This window comes from Mus musculus, chromosome 17 (genome assembly GCF_000001635.26).
Source record: "Mus musculus strain C57BL/6J chromosome 17, GRCm38.p6 C57BL/6J".
In the NCBI taxonomy this organism is placed as follows: Eukaryota; Metazoa; Chordata; class Mammalia; order Rodentia; family Muridae; genus Mus; species Mus musculus.
The window spans coordinates 35,681,314-35,708,371 of NC_000083.6; the positions used below are offsets into that span (position 1 = coordinate 35,681,314).

General features: G+C 52.3%; 1 protein-coding gene, 1 long non-coding RNA gene and 1 other non-coding gene across 18 annotated transcripts; 1 reads left to right on the forward strand and 2 right to left on the reverse strand.

The window, feature by feature from the left end:
* Positions 1 to 253: 253 nt before the first annotated feature.
* Ddr1 (discoidin domain receptor family, member 1) lies at positions 254 to 23,428 on the reverse strand. Of its 16 annotated transcripts, none has more exons than XR_001782030.2 (19): positions 19,118 to 19,338; positions 12,475 to 12,604; positions 12,279 to 12,381; positions 11,543 to 11,771; positions 10,134 to 10,281; positions 9,815 to 9,917; positions 8,681 to 8,867; positions 8,354 to 8,600; positions 7,473 to 7,556; positions 7,226 to 7,377; positions 5,832 to 5,997; positions 5,168 to 5,278; positions 4,805 to 4,878; positions 3,993 to 4,237; positions 3,682 to 3,809; positions 2,782 to 3,000; positions 2,124 to 2,358; positions 1,311 to 1,460; positions 254 to 1,205 (listed from the first exon to the last, which is right to left on the reverse strand). XR_001782030.2 is itself a non-coding variant. In NM_007584.3 (19 exons), exons 3-19 carry the CDS (start codon positions 12,560 to 12,562, stop codon positions 1,065 to 1,067), a joined length of 2,736 nt encoding a protein of 911 aa, NP_031610.1. In that variant the 5' UTR covers positions 12,563 to 12,604; positions 22,611 to 22,826; positions 23,218 to 23,286; the 3' UTR covers positions 254 to 1,064. The 16 variants fall into 16 exon arrangements, 15 of the variants coding, with proteins under 15 accessions (NP_031610.1, XP_006523599.1, XP_030105321.1 ...); NM_007584.3 differs by lacking the exons at positions 4,805 to 4,878; positions 19,118 to 19,338 and adding exons at positions 22,611 to 22,826; positions 23,218 to 23,286; XM_006523536.4 differs by lacking the exons at positions 4,805 to 4,878; positions 19,118 to 19,338 and adding an exon at positions 23,218 to 23,428.
* Positions 17,890 to 17,996, reverse strand: LOC115488883. The gene has a single exon (XR_003952478.1). It is a non-coding gene; the product is annotated as a U6 spliceosomal RNA (small nuclear RNA).
* Positions 22,764 to 27,058, forward strand: Gm4577 (predicted gene 4577). Its single transcript, NR_168271.1, has 2 exons — positions 22,764 to 23,017; positions 26,651 to 27,058. It is a non-coding gene; the product is annotated as a predicted gene 4577 (long non-coding RNA).

Below are 27,058 nucleotides of genomic sequence, written 5' to 3' on the forward strand. Positions count from 1 at the left end.
ACAAGAACCCACACCTCCATTTTTAATAACTAGCACTGCCCTTTATGATGAGCCAGAACAGAATTCCCAATGGCTTCCATGGCACCTTTGACCTGCCACCAAAGGACACCACTATTCACATTCCCCGTGTAGAGCACCTGAGTGGCTCTCATGGCCCAACTGGCAACAGGTCTGGATTATGCGATGATAGACCCACACTGGACCACAGCCAGGAGGCAGGTATTACCCAAACCCCAGGAAATACACCCACAGCTGTGGAAAAACAAAAAACAAAAAACAACTCAACTTTTATTATTACCTGCCTAGGACAGGGGATTAAAATCGCCTTAAGCTAGGTCCATATATTAGTGTAAAAATCTGTGTTTCTCTCCCCCCAAAAAATGTACAAACCCCGCGTGATTATAGAAAAACCAATGTGGTAGCTACAATAGAAATCCCCACCCCCAGCCTCAAGCTATTGCTCCCTCTGTTCCCCATCCTAATATTTACTCCACAGAAACATAGAGGCTTTGCGAAGTTCTAGCTGCAGCATGGCAGGTGAGAAGGAGGGGTGTGTGACTGAGGATCAACGGCAGGGATCGCCCCCAGGTCCAGTGTGTCAGGGGGCGGAACAGAAGGAAGCCAGGGCTGAGGACCGCTGTAGGGGTTGGCCGTCCTTGTCCCCCTCACCCCTCTAATTCTCAGCTGGCGGCGTCCAGTGTGTGACAAGAAGAAAGCTGGGGGGCACCGTCACCTCCCAGGAACCAGTGTTGTCCAGTGGGCCTTGTCCAGTGTACGCCCAGCATTTGCCCCCGTTCTTCCCCAAGGGGATAGCTGGAAGAAGTCAGGCAGGATCCCAACCACAGGGCCAGCTGGGAGGGTGGCACTTGGCAGATGGAAGGAAGAAACGGAAGGGAGTGTGTGTATCTGCTCCTCGGGCAGGCCCAGCCCACCCGCAGAGACACTGCCTCTTGGGAATGGGCAAGTATGGAGACGGTGGGGTGCGGTGCCATAGGCTTCTCTGGTTTTCGAGTCCAGCTTCCCCTGGATGGCTCCCATTGGGAAAGGGCTGCCGGGTCCTGAGTTTACACCGTGTTGAGCGCATCATCCGCCAGGAACCGATGAAGCTGGGCGAAGGGCGGCCGCTGCTCGGGCTCCCGGCTCCAACACCGGAGCATCAGCTCATACAGGGTCTGTGGGCAGGCGGGTGGCCTGGACAAGTAGACCTGCGAGGGAAATGTGAATGATAGATAGGCAGGGACAGATGACCTTTAGTTCCTGTAACAGCATGCTCTGCCCACCTGGGCCACATCCCTCCCCTCGGCTCTGACCTGCCGGCCCTGGTCCCTGAAGAACTCGCCGGCATTCTCGATAACCTGCTCATCTGTAAGCTGCCCAAAGGGCTGGGACCTGCAGAGCATCAGCACCTCCCACAGGGTCACTCCGAAGGCCCAAACGTCACTGGCTGTTGTGAACTTCCCCTGGCACACAAAAAGGCAAGAAAAGCAGAGAAAAATCTCAGTGGGAGTAGATTTATCCCCTCTCCTGACTGCACCCCTTGAGTTGCTCCTCTGTTCCTGCCTCCCGCTGCCCCATACTCTGGCCCTCTCCTCCTCTTCTTCTTCCTCCCTTCCTCATGCTGGTACTGAGCCTCCATCCTAACCTAACCCCCCCAGTCCCATCCTAACTCTTACCCCTCCATCCTAGCACCCACACCCTTGGCTCCTGGACCACTTTCCCCATCCACTACTGTTCCTTCCTAGTTTCTCTCTCTCTCTCTCTCTCTCTCTCTCTGTCTCTCTCTCTCTCTCTTTCTTTCTTTTTAGATTTATTTATTATTATATCTAAGTACACTGTAGCTGTCTTCAGACACACCAGAAGAGGGCATCAGATCCCATTACAGATGGTTGTGAGCCACCACCATGTGGTTGCTGGGATTTGAACTCAGGACCCCTGGAAAAGCAGTGGGTGCTTTTTAACTGCTGAGCCATCTCTCCAGCCCTCCTTCCCAGTTTCTTGATCCAGAGGGACCCTCGACTTCCAAATAAGGAGTGTGTAGCCCCAGAAAGGCAAGAGGCTGAGGAGCAGAGCAGCAGCCTGTGTCCCCGCTCTCCCCTCCCAGCCTGCCTCTTTTGGCAGCTTACCATGAGAATGCACTCCCAAGCCATCCACCTGATGGGCAGCACCGCCCGGCCCTGGACACGGTAATAATCCCCAGCGTAGAGATTCCGGCTCATGCCAAAGTCGGCGATTTTGATGGTGAAATTTTCCCCAACCAAGCAGTTCCGGGTGGCCAGGTCCCGATGCACAAAGTTCAGCGTGGCGAGATAACGCATGCCAGAGGCGATCTGGGCCCCCACGTGTAACAGCATAGGGTAGCTGAGTACAGGGAGAGAAGTGACGGTCAGTCCAGACCCCTCCCACTTTACATATTCCTGTCTGGGAGATGGAAGGGAGTCCACACCTCAACTACTGGTTAGGCCACTCCTGCTCAGGAGAGGGAAGAGCTCAGAGTGGCTCAGGTCCTACTCTCCCACCCAATCCCAAGGAGCTCATGTTTTGTTATAGGACAGGAGAGAACTCAGAGTCTCCGAGCCTCTGCACCTGCTCCTCATAAGGTCTCAGCCATTCTGGCCTAGTTCTTGAATTATCATGGACACATGTCCTTCATCCTAGGTCCCTCTGGGACCTTTCGCTGTTCTCCTCCACCCCACAGTCCCCTCCCTCCTTCCTAGCTTGAGTGAGGGTCAGCAGACCCACTTGGGGTGCTCTTAGGAAGGCCTTGCCTCAGGGAGTGGGTACCTGATTGTGGGCCCCTGGTCAGACTCTGTGTCCCCAGAGAGCCCCTGAGTGGCCTTGTTCTCCAGCTGGCGGGCACTGAGGAACTGGTTCAGATCGCCGTTCTCCATGTAGTCTGTGATCATGCAGAGGGGGTCATCCTGCACACACACACCCAGGAGCCGGATGATGTTTGGGTCCTTCAGCCGTGACATGATCTTTACCTCCTTCAGGAAATCATTCCTGGAGAAGCAGGAGAAGGCTGGAGAGGTGCCATGGTGGTATATTCTCCTTCCCTACCCCAAGCCCCCCCCCCCCCAGACACTAGGCTCTATTCCTTGATCTTCAAGGCTCCCCCATCTTCAAGGCTCCCCATCTTTAAGGTGCCCCCTCCATCTTCAAGGCTCCTCCCCATCTTCAAGACTTCCCACCCTGATCTTCAAGGCTCTCCCATCTTCAAGGTTCCCCTTCCATCTTCGAGGCCCCTCCCCCATCTTCAAGGTTCCCCTCCCCCCTTTTCTAGTCATCATCTCTGGTCCTTACTTAGCTTTTTTTTTTTAATTATTTTTTTATTTAATTAAAGTATAATTACATCATTTCCCTCTCCTCCCTCCAACCCCTCTCGTGTCCCCTCGAGGTGGCTTGCTCTCTTTCAAATCCTCGTGGCCTCTCATTTTTTAGTTATTACCGTTACATATATATGCATGAATAAATCCATGACTGCACTCTGCCCCGTCCCTTTAGCGTTGCTTTATGTATAGGTTTTAAGGCTTTAGGACTGGATAACCATCCAGGGAGCTGCTCTGTAGACAAGATTAATTCTCCCTCTCTCAGTGGTTGTTAATTGGCAATAGCTCTCAATCTAGGAGTGATCTCCCCCATTCACCCAGCATGTGTTATCAATATTGCTGCCCTGTGTCTCACCTGGCATTTTTGGTGGCATCTGGCCGGAGGATCTTCACTGCTACCAGCAAGGGGTGTCCCTTGTGCACACTGATAGGGAAGTCACTACTGACCAGATCTTGCGGGTCCTCTACTTCACACAGGTGTACCTGGAGAATGAAGGTCATCACTAGGTCACAAAGACCTCCAAGGTCATAGTGTCAAATGGATTATCAGCACAAATGGCAAGCTGTCAGCCAAGGATGCATGCAGTCGTCATGGCAACAGTCATCATGGCAACAGAGCTCTACTGTGGCCAGACACCATCAAAGCTGGGCAGGCATCCTCCTTACCTCCCCAAATTGGCCCTCGCCAAGCTTCTCCTTGAAGCGGAGCCGTGACCGAGGGAAATCCACTCTGGGGGGCCCATCCCCAACCGCCCCTGGGGGCAGTGCAGGCACAGCGTAGGTGTTGCCCCCAGTGACGCCCTGCAGGGTGACAATGTCAGCTTCGGCATAATGGGGGACGCTGTTCTGGGGAGGTGGGGGTAGAAGCGGGGCACCCGGCTTCTCGGGCTCCATATAGTCCCCACTGCAGGCTGGAGGGGTAAAGGGAGAGAAGACAGGATGAGCCCTGAGCACCACATCTTCCAGAGGTCCCTATGTCCCCTGTGTCCCAGCTGCCAGCCTCAAACCAGAAAAGGCAAGCTCGAGAACAGTGCTCTGCACCCAAAGGCTTTCGAGGCAACACAGAGAGTTAAGCCAGAAAATTTTACCCTCTGAGGTCTCCTGGCTCAACTCCAAACACTAGGTATGTCTAGGCTTTAAGAAGGACTCCTCCACCCAGCATCTGAAGGAGGTGCATCCCAAGAGTCTCCACAATGTTCCAAACCCTTGTCCCACTGACCAGAAGCACCTGCTGTCAACCCAGCTCCTCCCTGCCAGTTCCTCCCAATCCCAAACACACCAAGCTCGAAGACAGGCAGAGACAGGGTACACAGAGAAAAGAGAGGGGGTGACAGGTCTTCACAGGCCCCCCAAGACAAGATGTTGATAGACAGGAGGGAGGCAGAGGTTGTCGCCTCTGGGCCCTTGGGGGAGGGGCCACAAGGAGAAAGCAACACAGAGGAAGGAGGAAGGACAGGAGGGGCGGCATGAGCCTTCACCTCTCGGACTGCGGAGAGAGGACACAGGGGGGGAGAGGACAAGCGCCCAGGGTGAGGCCCTCCTCCTCGCAGCTCTAGAGAAAGGGGAGAATAAAGGAAGAGTTACGGAAGAGCCAGCACCACGCAGCGCAGAGTGCAGAGCGGCCTCTCTAGCTCTGGAGAGCAGCATGAGAGGAGGGAACAGAGCTAGGGACAGAGCTAAGACCAGCAGCCTTCCCCTTGCCTCCAGGGGTGGCAGAGCTTCCAGATGGGGAGCTCAGGAGATCAGAAGAGCCAGAGCAGGGGGAAGCAGAGAGCGCAAGGTGTGAGGGCTTTGCCCTGCCTGAGGGAAGCCCCGCAGAGCCCAGTGGTAGAGGGGCTTACCCTGGGTGTTGGTGGGTTTGGCCCAGGCGGGTGTGGGGGGGCCCGGGCCTCGAGGGGGACGGGCGTAAGTGGCCAGAAGGAGGCGGTAGGCCGGATTGGAGAGCAGCAACGCTGTCGGGAGAAGGAGGGGGGAGACACGGGGAAGGGATGAGACTCAAGGCTAGATGGACTGGGAGACCTGGAATAAGGCAAGACTGGGCACTCAGGAATGGAAGTCTGGGAGACAGAGACAGAAAAAGCAAGGCCCCTCTGGAGTAATGGAAAGCTGAATGGAGGGGCAGATGACGGGCAGATGACGGATGGGTGCTGGAGCTGATGTCTGACTGCTGGATAGACAGATGGGTTTATGAATCTAGATGGATGGTTGGGTAGGGTGAGAGGTGGTTAAGTAAGTGGCTGGATTGACAGAGAAAGATGGATGGATGGCAGATGGAAAGAATAAACATGGAGGGTGGAGAAACAAGGAAAGGGGCACAACAGAAATCTACCACACAGTGACAGGATGGGCCCATTGGCATTCTGGATAACAGACAGGAAAGCCTTGGGGGAGACCATATGGAGATGGACAGAAATGAGAAAAGTGAATTGGAGCTGGTATAGACAGTATGGGAGGAGGGCTACGGTAAGGACAGATATGGTGGCACTGGAACAAGGCAGGCCTTACCAGAGCCGTTGGGGACGCAGGGTGCAGAATGGGGTGGAGTCCCCCGAGGCCGGGGCTCCTGGTAAGGGGGTGGCTCTCGGGGTCCTGGGCGGTTGTTGATGAGGATGGTGTCCCCAGGGACAGAAAGGTGAACCGTCAGCTCCTCCTCCAACACGCGGCGCTCAGCCTAGCTCGGGATTAGACGATACTGTCTAAGCCACCACTCAGCACAGCTCCCTGAGCCACTCTGTTCTCTCCTCTCGGCAGCCTTGCAGCTGTAGCTCCTACAGCCCCACTTCCCTGAGGTCACCCCACAGGACCCAACCCTAATGATCAACCACAATGGACATGTGGAAGTCCAGGGCATATGAAGAGCAGGCGACCCGATGCTGTCCCCTTTGCCCCACTCCTCTCCAGCTTTTGCTCCCAATAGGCTGGCTGGCTTTGGTTAGAGGAGAACCATGGGGAGGAAGACAGAGCTGGCTGAGGGACGGAATGTGAGGGGAAGATCTGTCCTCCAGGCTTGTCCCTGAGGGAGAGCTGCCTGGCCACCTGCTACATCCTATACCGGACGGAAGGCCCTGACTCTTTGAAGGCACGGTAAGGACGCTCTGGCTCTTGCTCTTCTCTGGCTCCCAAACTGCAACGTTCTCTCACGCAATGAGACCCACAGTGGTGGGAGCTGACTCACGTGGTATTACTGTCACACGAATGCTCACTCTTGAGAATGGTCTGTTTCTGAGATTAGTCTACACCCTATAGATTGTACGGGCCCCTGATTCTGCGTGAGAGTGCATGCGTGCGTGCACGCATGCACACACATATACACACAAACACATTCACTCATACATACAACACTCATGCACATTCATACACACATGCACACACAAAAACAACACTCACATACACATGTGCACATACACATGCACACACATGCATGTATACATTCATATATACAACACACACACATTCTCACATACAGACACTCATATATACAACACACACACATGCACACTCTCACACTCATATACACAGTCAGACACACACTCACACACATGCAAACACACACACACACACACACACACACACTGCCCTGCCCACCTTGCTGAACAGCCACTCATGCCCTCTCACACTTGTATATAGTCTTACACACATTCAAACACATGTGCACACACTCACATGCACACACACACACAATGTGTTGCTCCCATGTGTGCGCCCCCCATATACACATACACACTGCCCTGCCCACCTTGCTAAGCAGTCACTCACACATGCATAGATACAACACACTCATACACATACACACTCTCACACTCGTATATAGTCATATACACACTCATGCACGTGCATGCACATACACGCACGCACATGCGCACGCGCACACACACACATACACACACAGCCCCGCCCACCTTGCTGAGCAGCCGGCGCCAGTGCAGCCTCCAGAGCATCAGCGCGATGATGAGAAGCAGCAGCAGGATGATGGCCACCAGGCAGCCAATGAGGATGGCAGTTGGGCTCCCCTCCGCCTTGGCCACTGGCTGTTGACCCCGGGGCTCCAGCTCTGATGGGAGAGAATGGTCAGCACCACAGCAGATCCTACCCCACCGGCGGTGGGGGGTGGGGAGGCAGGAGGAACCAAGGACAAGGACAGCTCACCCAAGCTGCTGAAGTTGGTGGGAGGCGGGCCAGGTGGCCACCAGGGGGCTGGTGGGAAGGTGTCAGAGGAGTCGTTCACCACATCTGGGAAGAAAGAAGAAAGAGAAGAGGTAGTGAGAACGGGAACCCAAGGGGACACAGCTGTGTGAGACCTAGGGAACTGAGGCGGTTAGTACCTAACTACCTAGAGCAATCCCACTGGTACAACATGAGTCCCTGGCCAACCGGAAGTGGAGAAATCGGGGCGGGGCCTTGGTGATGCGCAGGCTTAGAAAAGAGGCTGTTCCTCATCTAGGCAGAATGGAAGGCTTTTAGGCTTAACCAGACTTCCCTCACTCAGGATGAATCAGGAATGAGGGACTTATACAGGAACCACAGAGCGATTTGGTAAAAGGGGACCCTACACACCTATAGTCCTAATGTTAGGAGGCTGAGACACAGGAAATCATTGAATTTTAGGCTGGTCCAGGTTAGGTAACGGGACTCGTCTCAAAACAATAGAATAACTTAAACTTTTTAAATTATATTTAAGAATAATCTGCCTGGGTGTGGTGGCACATGCATGCTTTTGATCTCAGCACTCAGAAGGCAGAGGCAGGCGTATGTCTGTGAGTTACAGGCCAGCCAGGGCCACATAGTGAGACCTTGTCTCAAAACACAATAAAATAAAAGAGTCTATAAAACATACATACATACATACATACATACATAAAACCACCCAAACTAAAACAAAACAAAGGCTCTACAAAGGACTGGGGTCTGATTATTCTGCCTTAGTTTGAGAATCTCGTAGGTAACAGAATACCAGCTCACCCCAGGGTTAACTGTGAGATGACAGGCAAACCTAAGTAGGGCTAGGGCTGGCACACTCAGAGGCTTACCTGAGATGAAAGAGATCTCACTGAAGAGTAACCAAGGACCTGCAAAGAGGAATCTGCACTGCAGAAAGCGGCCCACGTGGCCACCCAGGGGCACTGAGATGGCCCGGGCTCTGGGGTCTCCAAGGCTGCCTCCCAGAGCATGGCGGACAGGCTCTCCTTCCCAGGCCATGGCGGGACCCCTTTTAAACCGGCATTCCACCCCGCCTGGTAGGCGGGCTCCCAGAGTGTGCATGTTGTTACAGTGGACCTGAGGGGAAGAGAGACACTGAGTCAAGGCCAGGAGAACCCAAGAGCCCCGCCCCCTCCCAGAAGGCAGAGCTCACTCACCTGCATGGTCTGGAAGGTCCTCAACCGATCAAACTCAAACTCCATCTCCACGTAGCCCGTGGGGAAGCTCTGATTGCTCCATCCCACATAGTCATAGCCTGGCCAGACCCGCAGCTCCTGGCTCTGCCTGAAATCATCCAGGCCCACCACGCCATCTGCCAGCTGGCCCAGACCGCCATACTGCAGCCTGAAGGGAGGGAATGGGAAAGGAATGTTGAGGGAAGGTGGTAGGGACCATGCATGTTTTCTGCACTCACACATCCAGCAGCGGCCTGGAAGCCCGATTCTCACTGACTCTTCCTTCCCAGCCCACCCCAGTGCCATGCAATGCTCTCTCTCTGTGCACCATAGCCTAAACTATCACAAGCTATCGGTGGGTCGCACACCACACTGAAGTACAACCACTAAGGCACCGTTCAGTCTGCAACGTGTTTTATTGTGCTCGTCCCCATAGACATTCTTAGCTGGGGTGGAGCCTTGTATTGTTTTAGATCGTGTCTTAGGGAGTCCCGGCTGGCCTAGAACTCACTGTGTGGCAAAAATTAACTACTGTCCCTGATGTTACTGCCTCTGCTTCTCAAGTATTAGGATTACAGGAGTTCTGGATAGCCTGAAGGTTTTCTTACGAGGTGGTCCTTGTCTGACCACGGGGGACCTCTTTCTGATTCACACAAAGTATCCTTTGGGCTAAAGGTGAGCTCACTATCCTTCAGTCCTGGCCTGTCCTTTCAGGTCCTACCTAACTGGCATTTCCCCAGTCCTTATCCTTTACTGCCCAGGCTACCCATTGCTCTACCTCATCTCACATGCACACGTACACACAAACACGTGCACATACACGTGTAGACATGTACATATGAGTGTGCACATATATATACAGGCATATATGCACCAGATGGACACACACTAGATGTATATTCGAGCACACACACATGCACACAGGCACATACACATGCACATACACATACATGCATATGCACATACACACATAGATGCACACATGTATGCACATGTAAATACACACACATACATATGCACAATACACATACACTCATGCACATACACATACATGCACACACTCACTAGCCTTCTCCCATCCCAAGCTCCCATGTTCGGCAGGGCCATCCCTCTTACCCTCCAGCAGTATATCCATCGTAAGTGGAATCATTGAGATGTACCATCACCTCAGATAACTGCATGGTCTGCCCCACGGGGGCTGTATATGACAGGAGTCCATCTGGGAGGGTGGAAAGAGGGGAGCTACAGCCATCAGGCCTGAGTGATTTCAGCCCTTCTCCACTAGTGTGGAGAAGGCTATGCAGTTTAGTGCCCTCTCCCCTCTTCCCTCTCCCTGACACCTTGCTGACTGGAAAGGTGCTCTGATGCCCTTCCTCACACCCTCTAGCCTAGCTTCCAGGACTGGAAGGGACTCTTCAGAGGCTGACCTACTCACCCCGCCAGAGGCAGCCATAGAGCTCCACCCGAAGACAGACACTCATGACCCGGTCAGCCCTGGGGTAGAAGCGGACCAGCCGGGCCACCATGGGGGGCCCAAGGTCCTTCAGCACTACTCCCCCGGGATCCTCGTTACCCGAAATCACCTGTGGGTCAAGGAAAAAAACATGAATGGGTAGGTAGGGCTCTAGGTCAGAGCCAACCTCCTCTCTTTCAGCTGCTCCCTGGCTCAACCTATTGGGGTCACTGGGAGGCTGGCGAAGGTGACACTGAGCATACAGTATTGCAGAGTGCAGATGGGGATTTTTAAAAGAGTGTTCTGTAGCAGTGACCACTGGTGCCTCTCAAAGCTCTGGAGGTCTGACCTCAGCTCCCATCCCCCTACCCCCTGTCTGGTTCCATATACATGCCAGACCCTTACCCAGACTCTCGGCACCCAGGATCCTGTCTCAGCACCCCCACCTGCTTCACCCCACTCCCTCTCTTCATTCAACAGCTGACCCGGTGCCCACTCTGGACCAGACATGATCTCAGTGATGAAGTCAGCCCCTCCCACCGCCACAGGACAGCTGTGAGGGAACAAGAGGCAGTGTGTGGGGCAGAGGAGTGAGGTGGATGTCCAGAGCGACATCTGCAGGAGGTGATATCTCCAAGGAGAACTGGATGGGGGGGAGGGGGGCTGCAGGTGTCTGAGGGAAGGGCTTGCCAGAGGGACCTTGGTTTGTTCCCACAAACACCAAGAAAAGCATTAAGGCCACTGTATGTACATGTGTGTAGATTTGTACACTCAAATGCAGGGCCTGCAGAGACCAGAGGAAGGTAAAAGATCTGCTGGCATTGGAACCAGACTCCTTGAAGGGCATTGCACTCAGCAATTGGGTTTTTTGGTTTTTTTTTTTTTTTTTTTTTTTCTGATACAGCCAAAGCCAGTGCTAGGCTGACAGCTGGGTATGGCCGTCAGATTACTTCAGCTAATGTGTGCTGAGGAAAGGTTTGCTCTGCAGGAGAACTTGCTGAATGGTTTAGACTTCATCTCAGCTGGATGAAAGAGCACGAGGCTTAAAGCAGAAGTGGAAGGGGAGGCAACACCACAATGGTGGGTACAGAGAGGATCCGAGAGAGTGAGACCCCCCCTATACATCTTAGTTTGTGGTCTGAGTTACTAAACATGAGGGTGGGGAAGTACGTTTCCCCAAGTTGAGAACAAGAAAAAGGAACAGATTTGGGGCAGGAGTGGGAACTGAGGTTCTCTGGAGAGGTCAAGGGTAAGTCTGAGAACCCCACAGGAAGATGAGAGGCAGCCAGGTTAAGACAATCTCGAGATGCTGGCGCTCAGGCAATGACAGATGCTGTATAGAATATGGCAAGATGACTTACATTCCCAAGTGCCTCCCCTTCCAGCCTCACCTCCTGTCCCCAGCGGTCCTTCCAGTCCATCCAGCGGCGGCCATCTCGGGAGTAACGCAACCGATAGCTTCGGGAGAACTCTTTGCCCAGACCCCCAGCATGGCGGCCCTGGGTGCCCACCAGAGCCACCAGGTGTAGCCTACGAAGGTCCACCTGCAAGTACTCCTCTTCTTTGGGGAACACAGGCCCTGCAGGGCACCAAGCCCCATCTCCATCACTGCTTTCCAGCCTGGGGGGGTGGGGGAACCAAAGGAGGTCAGGGCGGCACTGAACCTTACATGTCACTTGTAGCTCAGGCTGGCCTCACTGAGTAACCTTGTAGCTAAGGCTGGCCTCACTGTGTAACTTTGTAACTCAGGCTGGCCTCACTGTGTAACCTTGTAGCTAAGGCTGGCCCTCGCTGTGTAATCTTGTAACTCAGGCTTGCCTCACTGTGTAACCTTGTAGCTCATGCTAGCCTAACTGTATAACCTTGAACTTCTATTTTTCCTGCCTCTAACTCCTGAGTGACAGGGTTATAGCCATCCCACCCATTTATGGGGTGCTGGGAATTGAATACAGAGCTTCACACTTGGTGAGTACCCTAACTGGGCCCCATGGCCAGCCTGGATGGTGGGTCTATCTAAAACCTGCTCTCACCATGCTGGGTATGTCTCACTGGTCTGGGCCTTCTCAAAGAAGGGCACAGAAGGGTACATAAAAAAGCTCCCTCAAGGTGACCCCCAGTGTCCTGTACCTGCTGTGGCGGGCAGCGGTAGAGTCCGACCAGGAGCTGGACACAGAGATATCGCTGTCAGGAATGGTGCGGTCCTGCATGCCCAGGGCATAGCGGCACTTGGCTGAAGGGCACAGGCACAGGATGGGTCAGCATCCCCCCAACTTTCTGACTCCCAAGCTCTATTCCTCAGGAACCCAAGATTCAGACTCCTCACCAGGGTCAAAATGTCCCTTCATGTCAGCATCTCCAATTGTCACCAAGAGTAGCAGCAGCAGTAGAGATGAGAGGGTCCCTGTCCCCATCGCTCTGGATCCCTCTGGTCTATGGAGGAGGGGACAGCATCTCTGCAGGGGACAAACAAGAGAGTCAGCTCACCAAGAAAGGGGTCAAGGTACAGCCAACAGCAAGAGATAAACAGGAGGGCTGCTTTGGGGATAAGAACAGTAAAATGGCCAAAGATAAAAATAAGAAGTCAGTGTTTGGAGACAGGCTCTATTTTAAACTGCCTCCTACACACCAGGCACTGGCTGAGTCCTCAAACAAGACAGCGTAACTCTATCGTCGGCCACTTTGTAAGGTAGATGTTATGATCCATATTTAACGCACAGAGAAACCAGATAGAGAGCCGTTTGTTAAATTACATGCCTAACAGCCCTCCCTCCCCCTTCAACCAATAAAATACAAACAAAAATAAATGAAAAAACAAAACAAAACAATGACTTCAAAAGAATGTAGACAACACACAGAACAGGCAAAGGGCCTAATAGTCATAATAAACTAAGAGTGCACATAATGGGCAAAAGAAACGATATAAACAATCTGATACAGAAATGGCCTAAGACTCGGAATATACATTCCACAGAAGAACAAAGCCAACTTGTTTAAAATACGCATTTTTAAAAAATAGTCAAGATCCTTAGAATCAGAAAAAATACAAATCAGAATGATATAGGAAATTTTTTTTTTTGAGACAATGCTTACTGTGAAGCCCAAGCTGATCTCAAACTTACTATGCAGCCTAGGTTGGTCTTGAACTTAGCAGCTCAGTATCTTCAGTATCCCAAATGCTGAACTTGACAAAGGTTTTTTTCCTTTTTAAGAGTTTTTTTTTTTTTTCTTTAGTTTTTCGAGACAGGGTTTCTCTGTATAGCCCTGGCTGTCTGGAACTCACTTTGTAGACCAGGCTGGCCTCGAATTCAGAAATCCGTCTGCCTCTGCCTTCCGAGTGCTGGGATTAAAGGCGTGCGCCACCACCGCCCGGCGAGTTTTTTTGTTTTTTGTTTTTTTTAATATGAGTACACTGTAGCTGTCTTCAGACACACCAGAAGAGGGCGTCAGATCCCATTACAGATGGTTGTGAGCCACCATGTGGTTGCTGGGAATTGAACTCAGGACTTCTGGAAGAGCAGTCAGTGCTCTTAACCACTGAGCCATCTCTCCAGCCCTAACATTTTTTTCAAGACAGGGTTTCTCTGTGTAGTCCTGGCTGTCCTGGAACTCACTTTGTAGACAAGGCTGGCCTCGAAGAGGCCGCCTGCCTCTGCCTCCCAAGTGCTGGGATTAAAGGTGTACGCCACCACGCCCGGCTCTAAGATTTTTTTTAACTGGGTCTGGAGAGATGGGTCAGAGGTTAGGAGCATTAGCTGTTCTTCTAGAGTACCCCTAGTTCAATTCCCAATACTCACATGGCAGCTCACAACTGTCTTTAACTCCATTTCCAGGAGATCCAACACCCTCACACATGCATACATACAAGAAAAACACCAGTGCATATAAAAATAAAAAGTAACCATCAAGATTTGTCTTTTTTAATTTTTATTTATATTAATTTTTTTCCTGCATGTATGTTTGTGCATCACGTGCATGCAGTTCCTGAGGAGGCCAGAAGAGGGAGCAAGAACTCCTAGAACTTGAGTTACTGATGGTTGTGAGCCAAGTGGGGGCTGGGTCCTTCCCTTGCAAGAGCAGCAGGAAGTGCTCTCTTAACCACTGGGCCATCTCTCCAGCTCCCACAAAGTGTTTTTTAAAGGTTCTATCTTCATGGGAAGAGGGGCAAAAGGGAAGCCACCATGCAGGGTGAGGTGGAAAGCTTCTACGTAGCTATGAAAAGAAAAACAGTACAGTGTCAGAGAGATGCCCCAGTGGGTACAAGACACTCGCCTCTAAGGTTGATGACCTGAGTTCTATCCCTGGGACTCATGGGTGGAAGGAAAGAATCAGGGTTGGAGGTGAAAATCAACTCTTTTTTGTTTGTTTGTTTGTTTGTTTTTGAGACATGTCTCTTGACATAGCCCTAGCTGTCCTGGAACTGTGTAGACCAGGTCAGCCTTGAACTCACAGAGATTCACCTTCTTCTGACTCCTGAATGCTGGGATTAAAGATGTGTACCACCACTCCTGCAAGAATTGGCTCTCAAAAGCCATCCTCTGACCTACACACACACACACACACACACACACACACACACACACACTGGGGAGATGGGTCAGCAGTTAAGAGCACTGACTGCTCTTCCAGAGGACTCAAGTTAGATTCCCAGCACTAACATGGCTGTTCACAACCATCTATAACTCAGGTCCTAGGGGGTCCCATTCTTCTGGCCTCCAAGGGCACCATGCATGCTTGTGTGACACAGACATACACATAGGCCAAAACACTCATACATATACAATTAATAATAACAATAATAACAATAACAACAATAATAATAATGCATAAATTTGAAAGAAAGGTGGGGTATGGTGGCATACACTAGTAGTTCTAACACTTCAGAGGTGAAGGATCAGGTGTTCAAGGCCAGCCACGGCCCCATTCTAAAGTTGAAGACAGCCTGGGATACATGGTACCCAGAAACCCAAAGCCAACAAAAGTTTAAAAAAGAAAGAAAGAAAGAAAGAAAGAAAGAAAGAAAGAAAGAAAAAGAAAAGAAAGAAGAGAAGAGAAAAGAAAAAGAAAAAAGAAGAAAGAGGAAAATGAGGGCTGGAAAGTTGGCTCACAGTTAGGAACATTAATTGCTCTTACAGAGGACCCAGGTTCAGTTCCTAGCATCTACACCATGGCTTACAACTACCCACAACTCCAGTTCTAAGAAATACAATGACTTCTTCTAAGCTCCATGGGTACCAGGCACACACACACACACACACACACACACACACACACACACACACTACACAGACACACATGCAGGCAAAACACTCATAAACATAGAACACAAAATATACAAATAAAAAAATTGCTTTACATCTTAAAGAGCGTACGAATCTGACTTGGCATGTGCTGGTCATACCACTGCCAAACAAGAAAACCGAGAAGTATGAGAACTATTCCACCCCGTGAGAGCAAAGGGTAAACAAACCCACGTCTGCTCACACTCTCATGGGCACACCTAGGGAGACTGTGCAACGGACACAACAGGGAGGGCAAGAGAGGGGAGGGCACACACAAAAAGAGAAAGATGGGTTAGCTGCCTTAGTTCTATAAAACTCATGGAACAGAACCATGCATTTATGTGCAGCCTTGTGACATATAAACCAACATAAAAACCTGCCCTGGTTTCCAAAACATAAAGGTGTCCTAGAGAAGTTGAGTTGGTTTGCTAAGGAAAACACAAGAGCATCAGCTAAGCCCGAGCCCCTCAGACCTCAAAGCCTACAACCTAAGGACAAGCCTCCATCAGTCTCCGACCTCTGTCCTCTGTGGTTCCACTGTGGTAGCCAGACCAGCCAGCTGGGCATCTATCTTCTCAGAACTTGGTTGAGAATGGGAACCCTACCTGGACCCACTGGGTCAGACTCCCCAGGTAGTTGTCCCCCTGAAGATTAGGATGCTTTCTCTGTTTCTTCTGGGGTGCAAGCAGTTTACCCTCCCTAAAACCACCCCAGCTGAAGTCTCCATATAAACGCAGTGGTCTGCTGGCCTCTATCCTGGGAACAGAAAGACTCTCCTGACACCTGGCAGTGCCTGAGGTCTGTGCTGAATCCTAAAGTCCCAGAATCCTGAGGGACACTGCCCCTCTCACACCCCTGCCACCACCAGGTCTGCCCAGCTCTCCTTGCCCTGCCTCTAACACCCCATCCCCTTACCCAAGTTCCAACTTACTGAAGGTAGCAGAGGAGTTGAGGGCTGAGAAGGCTGAGTTGCCTTGGAGATGAGGGCAGGCTTAAACTATGAGGGAAGCCAGGTCACCCCAGGAGGTAGGAGGAGTTGGGGGTAGACTCCCCCAGCCCTTTGTCCTCCTCCAGCTGCTCCCACAATCCTCTGGGGCAGGAATGTAAGAGGCAGCTGAGACCCCCCCACCCCCCATCACCGAAGCGGCAGCTGAGGGGCTGACTGGGTTGCCAGAGGGCACCTGGCTATCAAAGGAGAGCCTAGAACCGAGAGGCATCACGACCAGTCCGTGGGGGATACAGCCGCATGATGCAGGGGAGCAAGCCGCCGGGACTGGGAAGTCTGGCCGGGAATTCCTGGGTGCTACTCTCCACCCCCACCGCAGTAGAAACAGCAGGGCCCTTGTTCCCCTGAGTAACCTTCATGCCTATCCCAGATGAGTCATCAGAGACAGACAGTGCTGAGAGGAGCCTGGGGCTGAGATACAAAGCCAGGCAGGGACAGGAGGCGTGGAAGGGGAGGGGGCGGGGGGAGAGACAGAGCAGAACACAAAGCCAGAGGTAAATAGAGCAGGCAGAGAACGGGACACAGGGCCAAGTGCAGGAGCTGCAGAGACATGCTCACAAGGTCTGGGGCAACCCCTTTCCCATTGTCTCCTAGGTCTTGAATCCCACAATCAATCAGACCGGCTCAGGAGAGCCACCTCAATGGTACCCCACCTGGCCCTTCTTCAACCAATTACAAACCAAGGATCAGGACACTGCGCCCTGGGCCCTTCCTTCTCTCCTAAACCCATCGCCCAATCCCAGCTCTAGACACATACATACACACAGGGGACTTAAACCCACTGTGAACGCTAAATGTATCCTGCTCACATACCACTAGCGCCTTACTGCCTCTCACAGACATTTTCCTTTTCCTTTCTTCATTTCTTTTCCTTTTAGCTCCTGACCCTCCTGCCTCTTCAGCACACCCTATTGGCCTGTGTCCCACCAAGACCAGCTCACACAATTCCTATCCACTCTGTACAGATCTTTTTTGTTTTTTCTTGTATGCCGCTATCCTGTTTAGATTCAAAGAATGGAGTTCAGTTTTGCACCAAGACGTTCATATCCTGGAAAGGCTGTTTCAACTCACTTCAGCACCTTGAGCCCCACCCCCACCCCCGTTTTCTGCAAAAAGAGAGATAAATAGTCTACATGAGAGACTCTACAGTCTCCAGGATTTTGTTGTTGTTCCTGGACCCTGCATTCTTCCCTGGGGTCTTTTTAATTTTTATTTATTTATTTATTTGTTGTTGTTTTTTTCGAGATAGGGTTTCTCTGTATAGCCCTGGCTGTCCTGGAACTCACTTTGTAGACCACACTGGCCTTGAACTCAGAAATCCGCCTGCCTCTGCCTCCCAAGTGCTGGGATTAAAGGCGTGCACCACCACGCCTGTCTAATTTTATTAAGTATTACCTGGACCTCAAGTAGCTTTAAAGACAACTCCTCCATTAAATTCCATCTTCCATCATTTAAAAATTAAGGACCGTTCATGAATTTCCGTGTCATGCTTGTATAGGGGCCGCATTAGTCTTCTCTGTATCTTTCCAATTTTAGTATATGTGTTGCCGAAGCCAGCACCACTCCACACAGATCTTGACATCTTCTGTGTGTGCGTTTGATTTCTTTGTGTTGCTTTGGGGCGGGGAGAAGGACTGGTTAGTTGCTTGGGTTTTGTTGTCTCACTGTGTAGCCCTGGCTAGCCTGGAACTCAGAGAGATTCTCCTGCCTCTGCCACTCGAGTGCTGGAACTAAAGACCTGTACTCCTAACAGCAAGATAGTTGGTTGGGGTTTTTGTTTGTTTGTTTTGTTTTGTTTGAGACAAGGTCTCAAGTTCAACTACGATGCCAAGGAAGGCTGACCTTCAGTTCTTTATCACCAGAGGCTAATTACAGGTGTGTGCCACAAACCCCGAGGTAATCTATAAAGTCAGATCTCACCATTTAGCGAATACTAAACGGCAGACACAAGCTCCTATAATCAGAAGACAAAGTGAGCCACACGCAGGCCCTGAGGTACAGGATCCTCAGAGAACGGAGCCACCCACCCCCAAACATCCAGAGTGACTGAGCCAGAGGGAAGCCAAGAGCAGGCAGGAACAGGTGGGACTCAGGTGGGAAGAACAGCAAGAAAAACAAGGACCATCTCTCCCTGTTCTCAAGCATTCTACTGTGTGTGACCTGTCCCTACAGTGAGTGCCACACGAGTCTGGACACACCTCCATCCTTCTCAGCCACTCAGTTGTAGGCCAGCCGGGCGGTGGCTGGGAGAGGGGGTGCTGAAAAGAATTGCCTGGCCAGAAAGGGAGCCTGGGAGCGTTGCTCATTGGGCGGTGACCTCGTCTCTTGGCACAACCCGGCAACCACGGAGCGTGGCTGGTCTGGTAGGTTGGGCGTCAGGCTGGCTCCCTCTGGCCTGGGCAGCTTAACCGAGCATGTCCGTAAGCATGGCACCGGAGGTTGAGGGGTAGGCACCGATAGGATGACTCAGTGGGCTACATATGCGCGCACCTGTCCTCTTGGAGTTAGGTTCTCCCCTCACCCAAGAAAAGAGAGGTCCTCGCTCTCTTTTCGGAATAGTTTCTCGGAAAGTCAGGACCCTCTGCTTTGGATGGAGAGTCAAAATCCCGGGGCAGCAAACATAACTGGGGTTCCCCAACCCGCTCCCCTTGCCTCTTGCTCGTCCCCGCCTCAGTCCCTACCTCTCATGGCTCTCCGGGGCGGACCCGGGCGTCAGGCCCCGGCTTGGGGCCTCCTCGGCGGCGGGGCGCGGGAGGGGAGCGCAGGCGCCGGCGGGGCTCGGGTGTCGGGAGGCGGCTCCCGCGAGCAGCTGTCGGGGGCCTGTTCCGGGGAGAGGAGCCAGCGCGGGGCCGGATCGCGCCCAGGCGCCGCCTCCCCGCGCCCGTCCCCCGCCGGTACTCCCGCCCCGGCGCCCGCGCTCCCACGCCCGGCGCCGCCCCTCGCTCCTCTCCTAGTGCGGTACCCGCCCTGCAAGTGCTCCCCAGCGCGTAGCCTCCACTAGGTGATCCGCACGCCCATCCCCCGCCACCCCGATGCTGGGGTACAGCAGCACCATCAGGGGCCCGCTAAGCCCCCTAGGGACCCCGCGCGGTGGCTCGGGGGTGGGGAGAGTTGGCGCCGTCCCTCCTCCCCTTTTTCTGGGCTCGGTTCCTGGAGAGAGGGAGAGAAGCACGGAGAAGCGGCCCCAGGGCACGCAGGAAGGAACGGGTTCCCACAGGCCCAGCACCGGAGCGAGAGCTGCAGCCCGGCTGGGGGAAGGGAGCCGGGCTCACCTGTCTAGCCAGACCCTCTAGGTTCACACTCCACCCCATTTGTCACCATTTGGCACACACCCCTCCTCCGGATCCCAACCTAAATCACTCCCCCCATCCCCGCGCGCCCCAAGTCTGAGAGCCGGTCACACTCTTTTAGTCTCAACTTTTTTCTGTTCCCTTCTTCCAGAACCTCTCCCCAGCTTGGCAGCTCCCTCCTGTCTTCTCAGGATCCCTGAGATTCAAACCCCCAAGCTCCGGATCCCCCTGGGATCCCTGCTTCATCCAGGCTAACTCTGCAGTCTTTCTCAGGCAAGCCTCCCTCAGTCCCAGTCAGTCAGCTCGGTCCCTGGTGGAAGCCGCAGAGTCTGGCTTCTGGCAAGGAGAAGGGCAAAATGGAGCCAAGACGAGGTGGGGGTGGGGGAGGAAGATAGATAGGCGCCCTGAAAAATAAAGACACTGCCCAAAGCACAGGAACGCATGACCCAGGGATACAAGGAGACAATGAACGGAGAGAGCTGCTGAGCCATGGACCGGAGAGATAGAGGCAGGGAGGACAACAGAGCTAGTGTGGGAGTGTGGGAGGTGTTCCGTCCCATTCAGCACCACCTGTCATTCCTACCTCTCTCCAACGCCACCCCCCCCCCCATACCTGCCAAGTCCCCGGATAATGTCAGGTCACAGTAAAGTCTCCGGTCTCACCACCCGGTTACAAACACATCCCAACTGACTCAAAACTCACACCCAAAAAGCATTTCCAAAGAGTCTCAAGAAAGACACGAAGTCCAAACAAACCAAGACAAGTACACACAAAAAACCTACCAGGAAGATAAGCTGCCCCTAGGGAGAAGCCAAGGCAGGCTGGGTCTCCAGTTTACAAACCCAGGGACGTTCCAGCTGCTGAAGGACCTGCTAATGGCTCCCATGGCCACTGGGAGAACTGCCTACGACCTTTTCACCTAGACCTTAGGGGACACCCACCCCGACTCCCCAAATCACCTACCCCTCTGCAGACAGCGATTGGAAATCTGGGTCCTGCAGAGACTGGGCGGGGTGTGGAGCTTGGCTGGGGGTGGGGCCAAGGTTTCCCAGTAACCTCACCTGCGCTGGCGGCAGCCCCTCCTCCCAGGAGGGCCGCTCTGGGGAAGCCCGGGACAGGACTAGCAATGCTTCAGCCCCTCACGCCCGTGACTCACACTGCCCAGTGAAGGGCCCATGGGAGGTAGAATCTTGAAGCCTTGGCCCCTTTATCACTCTCCCAGGAAAAATTCCTAGTCGGTGATGCCCACCTCGCTCCAGACCAGGGCCGGAGGAGTAGGAGGGACGCAGGGCTGGGGCCCAGCGGAGTCAAGTGACAGCAGAAAAGGAGCTGGAGCCGGCTGGAATGTGCTACTCGGAGCCCAGATTCCCAGGGGCCAGAGAGGGAAATCCCAGCCATCCTGGGGCCTACATAGCTGAGCCAAGAACCCAGCCATCTGTGGCTCCCCAGCCCTCTGCTCCTCTCCAGGGCCCCCTGTTGTACCCTAGAACCTGGGAAGTTCTCTCTACTTTTCCCTCATGCACACTCTCCCATGCTGGACCCTTTTCTGCAAGCACAGGAAGAAGAAGCAAAAAACAAAAACAAACAAACAAAAACAACAACAAAACAACTGAGGGGAAGGGGGATGTGAAAAGAGGCACGTAGGAGAAATAAGAGCTCAGCTCAAGGCCTGCAGACCACCCGACCATTGTAGGAAAGCAGGACAAAACCAGTGAGAGGAGAGTGGACTAGATGGGCCCACCCTCAACACCCCCAACACACACTAGCTACAGTCCCTGCCTCGAGATGCAGCTGCCTCTAGGGGAGCAGGTTGGGTCAGCAGCTGGGGAGAGTGGAAAGCCTCTGGTGTGGGGGGGGGGGGGCAGGGTAAGGAGCTGGAAAAGACCCTGGCTATAGGTCATACTTTAAAACCACCGAGATCAAATAGGAAAATGAGGCCTGGGGTATGATGGCCAAGGAAGAGATGGCTTAAATCTGGAACCGATAAAAGAAAGAAAAAAGGAAAGGAAAGGAAAGGAAAGGAAAGGAAAGGAAAGGAAAGGAAAGGAAAGGAAAGGAAAGAGAAAAGAAAAGGTGAGACTGATTAGCTGTGCATAGTCTGGGGAAGGAATGAGGACCAGGGTACCAAGAGTCTCCCAGAGGGAGGCTGATGGTCACATAGAGACAGGACCTGGGAGGGGGCACACGTCCGGAGCACAGAGAGGGGAGGAGAGTTAAGGGAGATGGTGCCAAGTAAAGAAAGGGTGGGAGATAAAGGGGCTCTGGAGGAGAGAGGAGTTTGGGGAGGGGAGGAAAGGACTGGATGGAGGGAGGGTTGCTGATCCAACATGGAAGGAATTAAAGGCAGAGAAGGCAACTGGAATAGAAAAAAGAGAGAGAGAGAGAGAAGGTTGGAATGAAAGTGATATGGAGGCAGAAAGATACAGACTGAGACATGGAGCCATAGAAAGGAAGGAAGGAAGGAAGGAAGGAAGGAAGGGAGGGAGGGAGAGGGAGAGGGAGAGGGAGAGGGAGAGGGAGAGGGAGAGGGAGAGGGAGAGGGAGAGGGAGAGGGAGAGGGAGAGGGAGAGGGAGAGGGAGAGGGAGAGGGAGAGGGAGAGGGAGAGAGAGAGAGAGAGAGAGAGAGAGAGAGACACGGGGGCTGGGTGGGCAGACTTAGGAAGGAAGGACAACTTCGAGACGGATGGAAGGGCCAGAGATAGAATTAAACCTGTCTCCAGGCCACCAAGGCCCCGCCCTCATTCTGGTCAACCTGTTTCCACACGGGGCCTCCATCCTACTCTCCTCCCACCACAAGGCCTACCTGGTCCCTCCCCACAAAAGCAGCCCAGCCCCAGGCCTGCTCCGGCTCTCCCAGGTGAGCTCTATCTAACTTCCGCTCACCTCCAGGTTCTCCTGAGTTTCAGTCTCCCTAGGCACACGCCTTTGGGGATCCAGGTCTGAGGCCGATGAAGCCTCCCGGCTTTGTCCAAGCTCCAGCCTCGGGGGCCCAAGAGCAGCTGCCCTGGCCAGCTGCGGCTGGCTTCAAGGTGACCATGGCAACCCAGCTCTGCTCCCCTCGCTGAGCCTCTCAGCCCCCGCAGAGAGGGAGGGGACAGCCTAACCCAGAGAAAGGGAGGGGAGGCTGAGAACTATGGAACGGGACCAAAGGGGTCTCCCAAACAAAGAGACCCCAGACAAAGAGACCCCCCAGACAAAAGCCACTGAGGAGGAGGCCCGGTCGAAAGCAGCGTTCGCTGGCTGCTGCCAAGAGCTTAGAGATGAGTTCATCCTGCCTAACAGAGGACAAGGTGGGCTATGTGGACTAAAGTTGAAAGCAGAGGGGTTTAGAACTGAATGAGGGTGGTCCTTTGGGGACCTCCTTCTGCGTCCCAAATAATGCATCCCCTTTCCTGGGGCTTTGATTTTGTTCCCTGAGAAGAATCCAGTTTTTAAACTGGCTATCTCTACAGTATAAATCTGAGTTCCCCCAGCAGTAGCAATGCCTTACCGAGGCACCTGAAGCCAAAGAGCGTCTTTAAAGGACACTCTCCAGTCTGTGGTCTGAAAACCTCGAACCCCAAAGCTTTCAAAGGACGTTGACTGATGGGGTTGGGGGTTGGAGGCAGCTGAAGCCAGGCTCCGCCCTCTTAAAGGACTGAAATGTTGACTCTCATCCCATCTGCCTTCCCTTGGCTGAGTCTCCACGGTCCAGTTCCCCCTCCCCACCCCCACTAGGATGAAGGGCCCCGGAGTTTGTGTGGGTGGTAGCTCGGCTAGCATCGGTTTCCCTTGTGGCTTTCTAATGTGTCACCGAGGATCTCTGAGTCCCGCCTCCTAATCCATTTCACAGAGAGATATTAAGACTTTGCACGAGGCAGGACTCCGATAGAGCTCTGAGAGGTTTGGGAGGACTGTGCTCTTTTACAGCGCTTCCCCTACAAACAGAATCTGTAGTCACAGAAGGCAGTCTCCGTGTAGTTGATAGAGCTGGATGGAGCTGTGGGAGCCAGCCGAGACCTTAGAAACTCCCTCCTCAGCGGGGTGGGAGGAGACTGAGCAAAGTCTCACGGAAGAGCAAACTTCAAGTAGATCTAGGTGAGGTGAACAATTGCAGATGGTGTTCCGGGAAGGAACGCCAGCAAGACAGCTTGGACTCTCCTGTGACTAGCTTGGGCCTGTTCTGAAGACGGGCTTTGAGCTGGAAAATGGCAGGATTTTTTGGGCTTTGAGCTGGAAAATGGCAGGATTAGGGTAGGGTCCTGTGTGTCCTTCCCCCCCCCCCCCCCCAGCCTGACAATTTCTCAGAGATGCAAAATTCAGAGCAATGGTGGAGGGAGGAAAATGGCTAGTCCCAGCTTTGTCCTCTTCACACAGCTCTGATGGTTCATATCCCACGCCAGCCCGGAATGCAAAGAGCAAATAGTGGCAGCTGGGGCTGGAGAGATGGCTCAGTGGGGAAGAGCACTGGCTGTTCTTCCAGAGGTCCTGAGTTCAAACCCCAGCAACCACATGATGGCTCACAACCATCTGTAATGAGATCTAATGACCTCTTCTGGTGTGTCTGAAGACAGCTACAGTGTACTCATATAAATAAAATAAATAAACTTAAAAGAAAAAGAAGCCATAAAACTTTCTTTAAAAGGGGGGGGGGGGCAGCTGATGAAAAGCATACACGTGGTAGGTCTTTTCTCCAGCCATCTCTATTTTGTGTTTCTCCTCCAGCCTTTGGAGGAGAGCAGGCAGGGGCTCTTCATTAAGCCAACCAACCAGGTCCAGAGATGTTGGAACTTGCCCTAAATCCAAGACAAGTTGACAGTTCCCACCCAGAGCTTCTGGATTCTTCCATCTCAATCTTCCAGAAATGGGGGTGGGGATCTAGCATGGCTTCCTGTAAACACTCTTGAGCCTCTTGAGTTCTGGGCCCTTGGTAACCCTTATTGATACAGATTTATTTCATCTGTCTTCCATGGATTCCCCAGTGACAGCAATGAACAAGAAAACCACTGGGGGGTGCTGCCGCGCAGGTGACCAAGGCAGAACACAGGCAGAAAAAAGTGAAAGAGTGGGGTGAGGGGGTGTTTGGGAGGGGGTGGAGAAGCTGGCACAGGGTTGGGGAGGAGCCCCATGCCACAAATACCCGAAGGATGGGTCAGAAATGATGATTGTCAGCACTTGTGGGGGTGGGGGTGCGGGAGGTATGAGGTGTCAGGGTGTTTCCATTTGTTCTCCAAAACAAAAACGTCATTTTCTCTTCTGCTGTGGCCCATTACGGTCAGCTACCTGCCTGTGGTGTTCCAGGCTGCCCTCAGACCCTTCCAGACTTTCTCAGTTTGATCCACACAGCAGTTCTGTGATGGGGAGTTTGTGTTTTGGTGTTTTGTTTTCTTTTGTTTTGTCTGACACAGGGTCTCTCTGTAGTCTTGGCTGTCCTGGAACTCACAACATAGACCAGGCTGACCTAGAACTCAAAGGCATCTATCTGCCTGCCTCTGCCTCCCCTGTATACCACCATTCCCTATTGTGATGGATAATTTTAAAATATGCTCACTCTTACCAGGCATGGTGCTTCAGGCCTCTCTTCACCTATAGAGAACCAAGAGAGCTGAGACAGACAGACAGACAGACAGACAGACAGACAGACAAAGAGAGACTGGCGGTACAGCCATTGTGATCCTAACTGCTTAGGAGCCAAGATCAACAGTTCAAGGACTGCCTAAGCTACCTAGTAAGTTCTAGGGGTCAGCTTTCTCTAAGAATCCACTATGTCTGCCTTTCTAGTCTGGGATTATAGGCTGGCCACCACCCCCACCTGGTATTTATGTGGGCTCTGGATATCTGAACACTGGCTCTCATACACCAGGACAAGAGCTTAACTACTGAGCCATCATCCTAGCCTCACAGTTGAGTTTGAGACCATTCTGGAGACATGAGGTCCTGTCTCCAAGGCTGGAGAAGGGGCTGGAGAGATGGCACAGCATTTAGGAGCAAATGTTGCGCTTCCAGAACACTTGAGTTTGGGTCTTAGTACCCATGTTAGGCAACTCACAAACACCTGTGGTTCTGTTCCAGGAGATCCAACACCCTCTTCAGGCTTCCATGGCCATTCACACATACACAGACACATAGATATAAATAAATATTTTTTAGAAAAAATGCTACCATTGACTCTTTCCTTCATCTCTCAGGAAGAACACTAGCACCCATCTCTGCCTTTCTTGTTTGTAGACAGAGATCTGAAAATGGCCAGTGAGGGGCTGAAGGGGTGGATGGCTCAGTGGTTCGGGGCACTGGCTGCTCTTGTAAGGCACCTGGGTTCAGTTTTCAGCATCTACAGGTTCACAACCATCTGTAACTCCAGTTCCAGGGAATCTGATAGTCTCTTCTGGCCCCACAGGCACTCCATGGGGCACTTACATACATGCAAATCAAACACTTGTAAGCATAAAATAAAAATAAGTTTAGCGGATTGTAGTGGTACATGACTTTCAGTTCCAACACTTGGAAGGCAGAGGCAAAGGATGTCTATGAGTTTTAGGCCAGCCTGGTCTAGCAATGAGCTCCAGGCTAGCCAAGGCTACATAGTGAGACATTGTCTCAAAGACCCATGGTTGTTCACACCTTTAATCCCAGCACTTGGGAGCAGAGGCAAGTGAATCTCTGAGTTCGAGGCCAGCCTGGTCTACAGAGTGAGTTCCAGGACAGCCAGGGCTACACAGAGAAACCCTGTCTCGGGAAAAAGAAAAAAAAAAAAAAAAAAAAAAAAAAAAAAGACCCAAAATACTACCATTAATAATAATGATAATTTTAAAAGTAACAATTTTTAAAGTGGTAAGCGATTAGCTTAAGGCCACACTGGAAGTCAAGCTCAAGACTCCCAACCAAGCTCAGTACTTCTATGAATCTTTGTGGAAATTATTCACTGCACGTTTTCATTTTCTCAGAAACCTTGAAGATTATGGAAAACATGTTTGGGTCGTGTATAAATGACATCACCTGCACGGTTGCACCTGACCTGTGTGTTGCTTTCATGCCAAGTGAAAGCCCCAAGGCCAGTACTAACATTTCTTGGCAATTTGGATCGACCTGAGCCAGGAAGAACTGAGTCATCACCGGGCTCACCATGCAGTACAACATTGTACCTTGTTCAAAGGAAACTAGCATGGGGCGGAGTTCATGTTGCAGCTGCAACTCTGTTTCAGAAAAACAATGCTATCCAAGTTGCCTTTGGTTTGTGTTAACTGCTGCTCTGTTGGGGGCTTTGTCACGGTTTAATTGCTTAAGGTATTTAGAACTCATTGCTAACTGATTTTGCAAGCGTTCACTCGTGATTAAAAATATGGTTTCAGTCA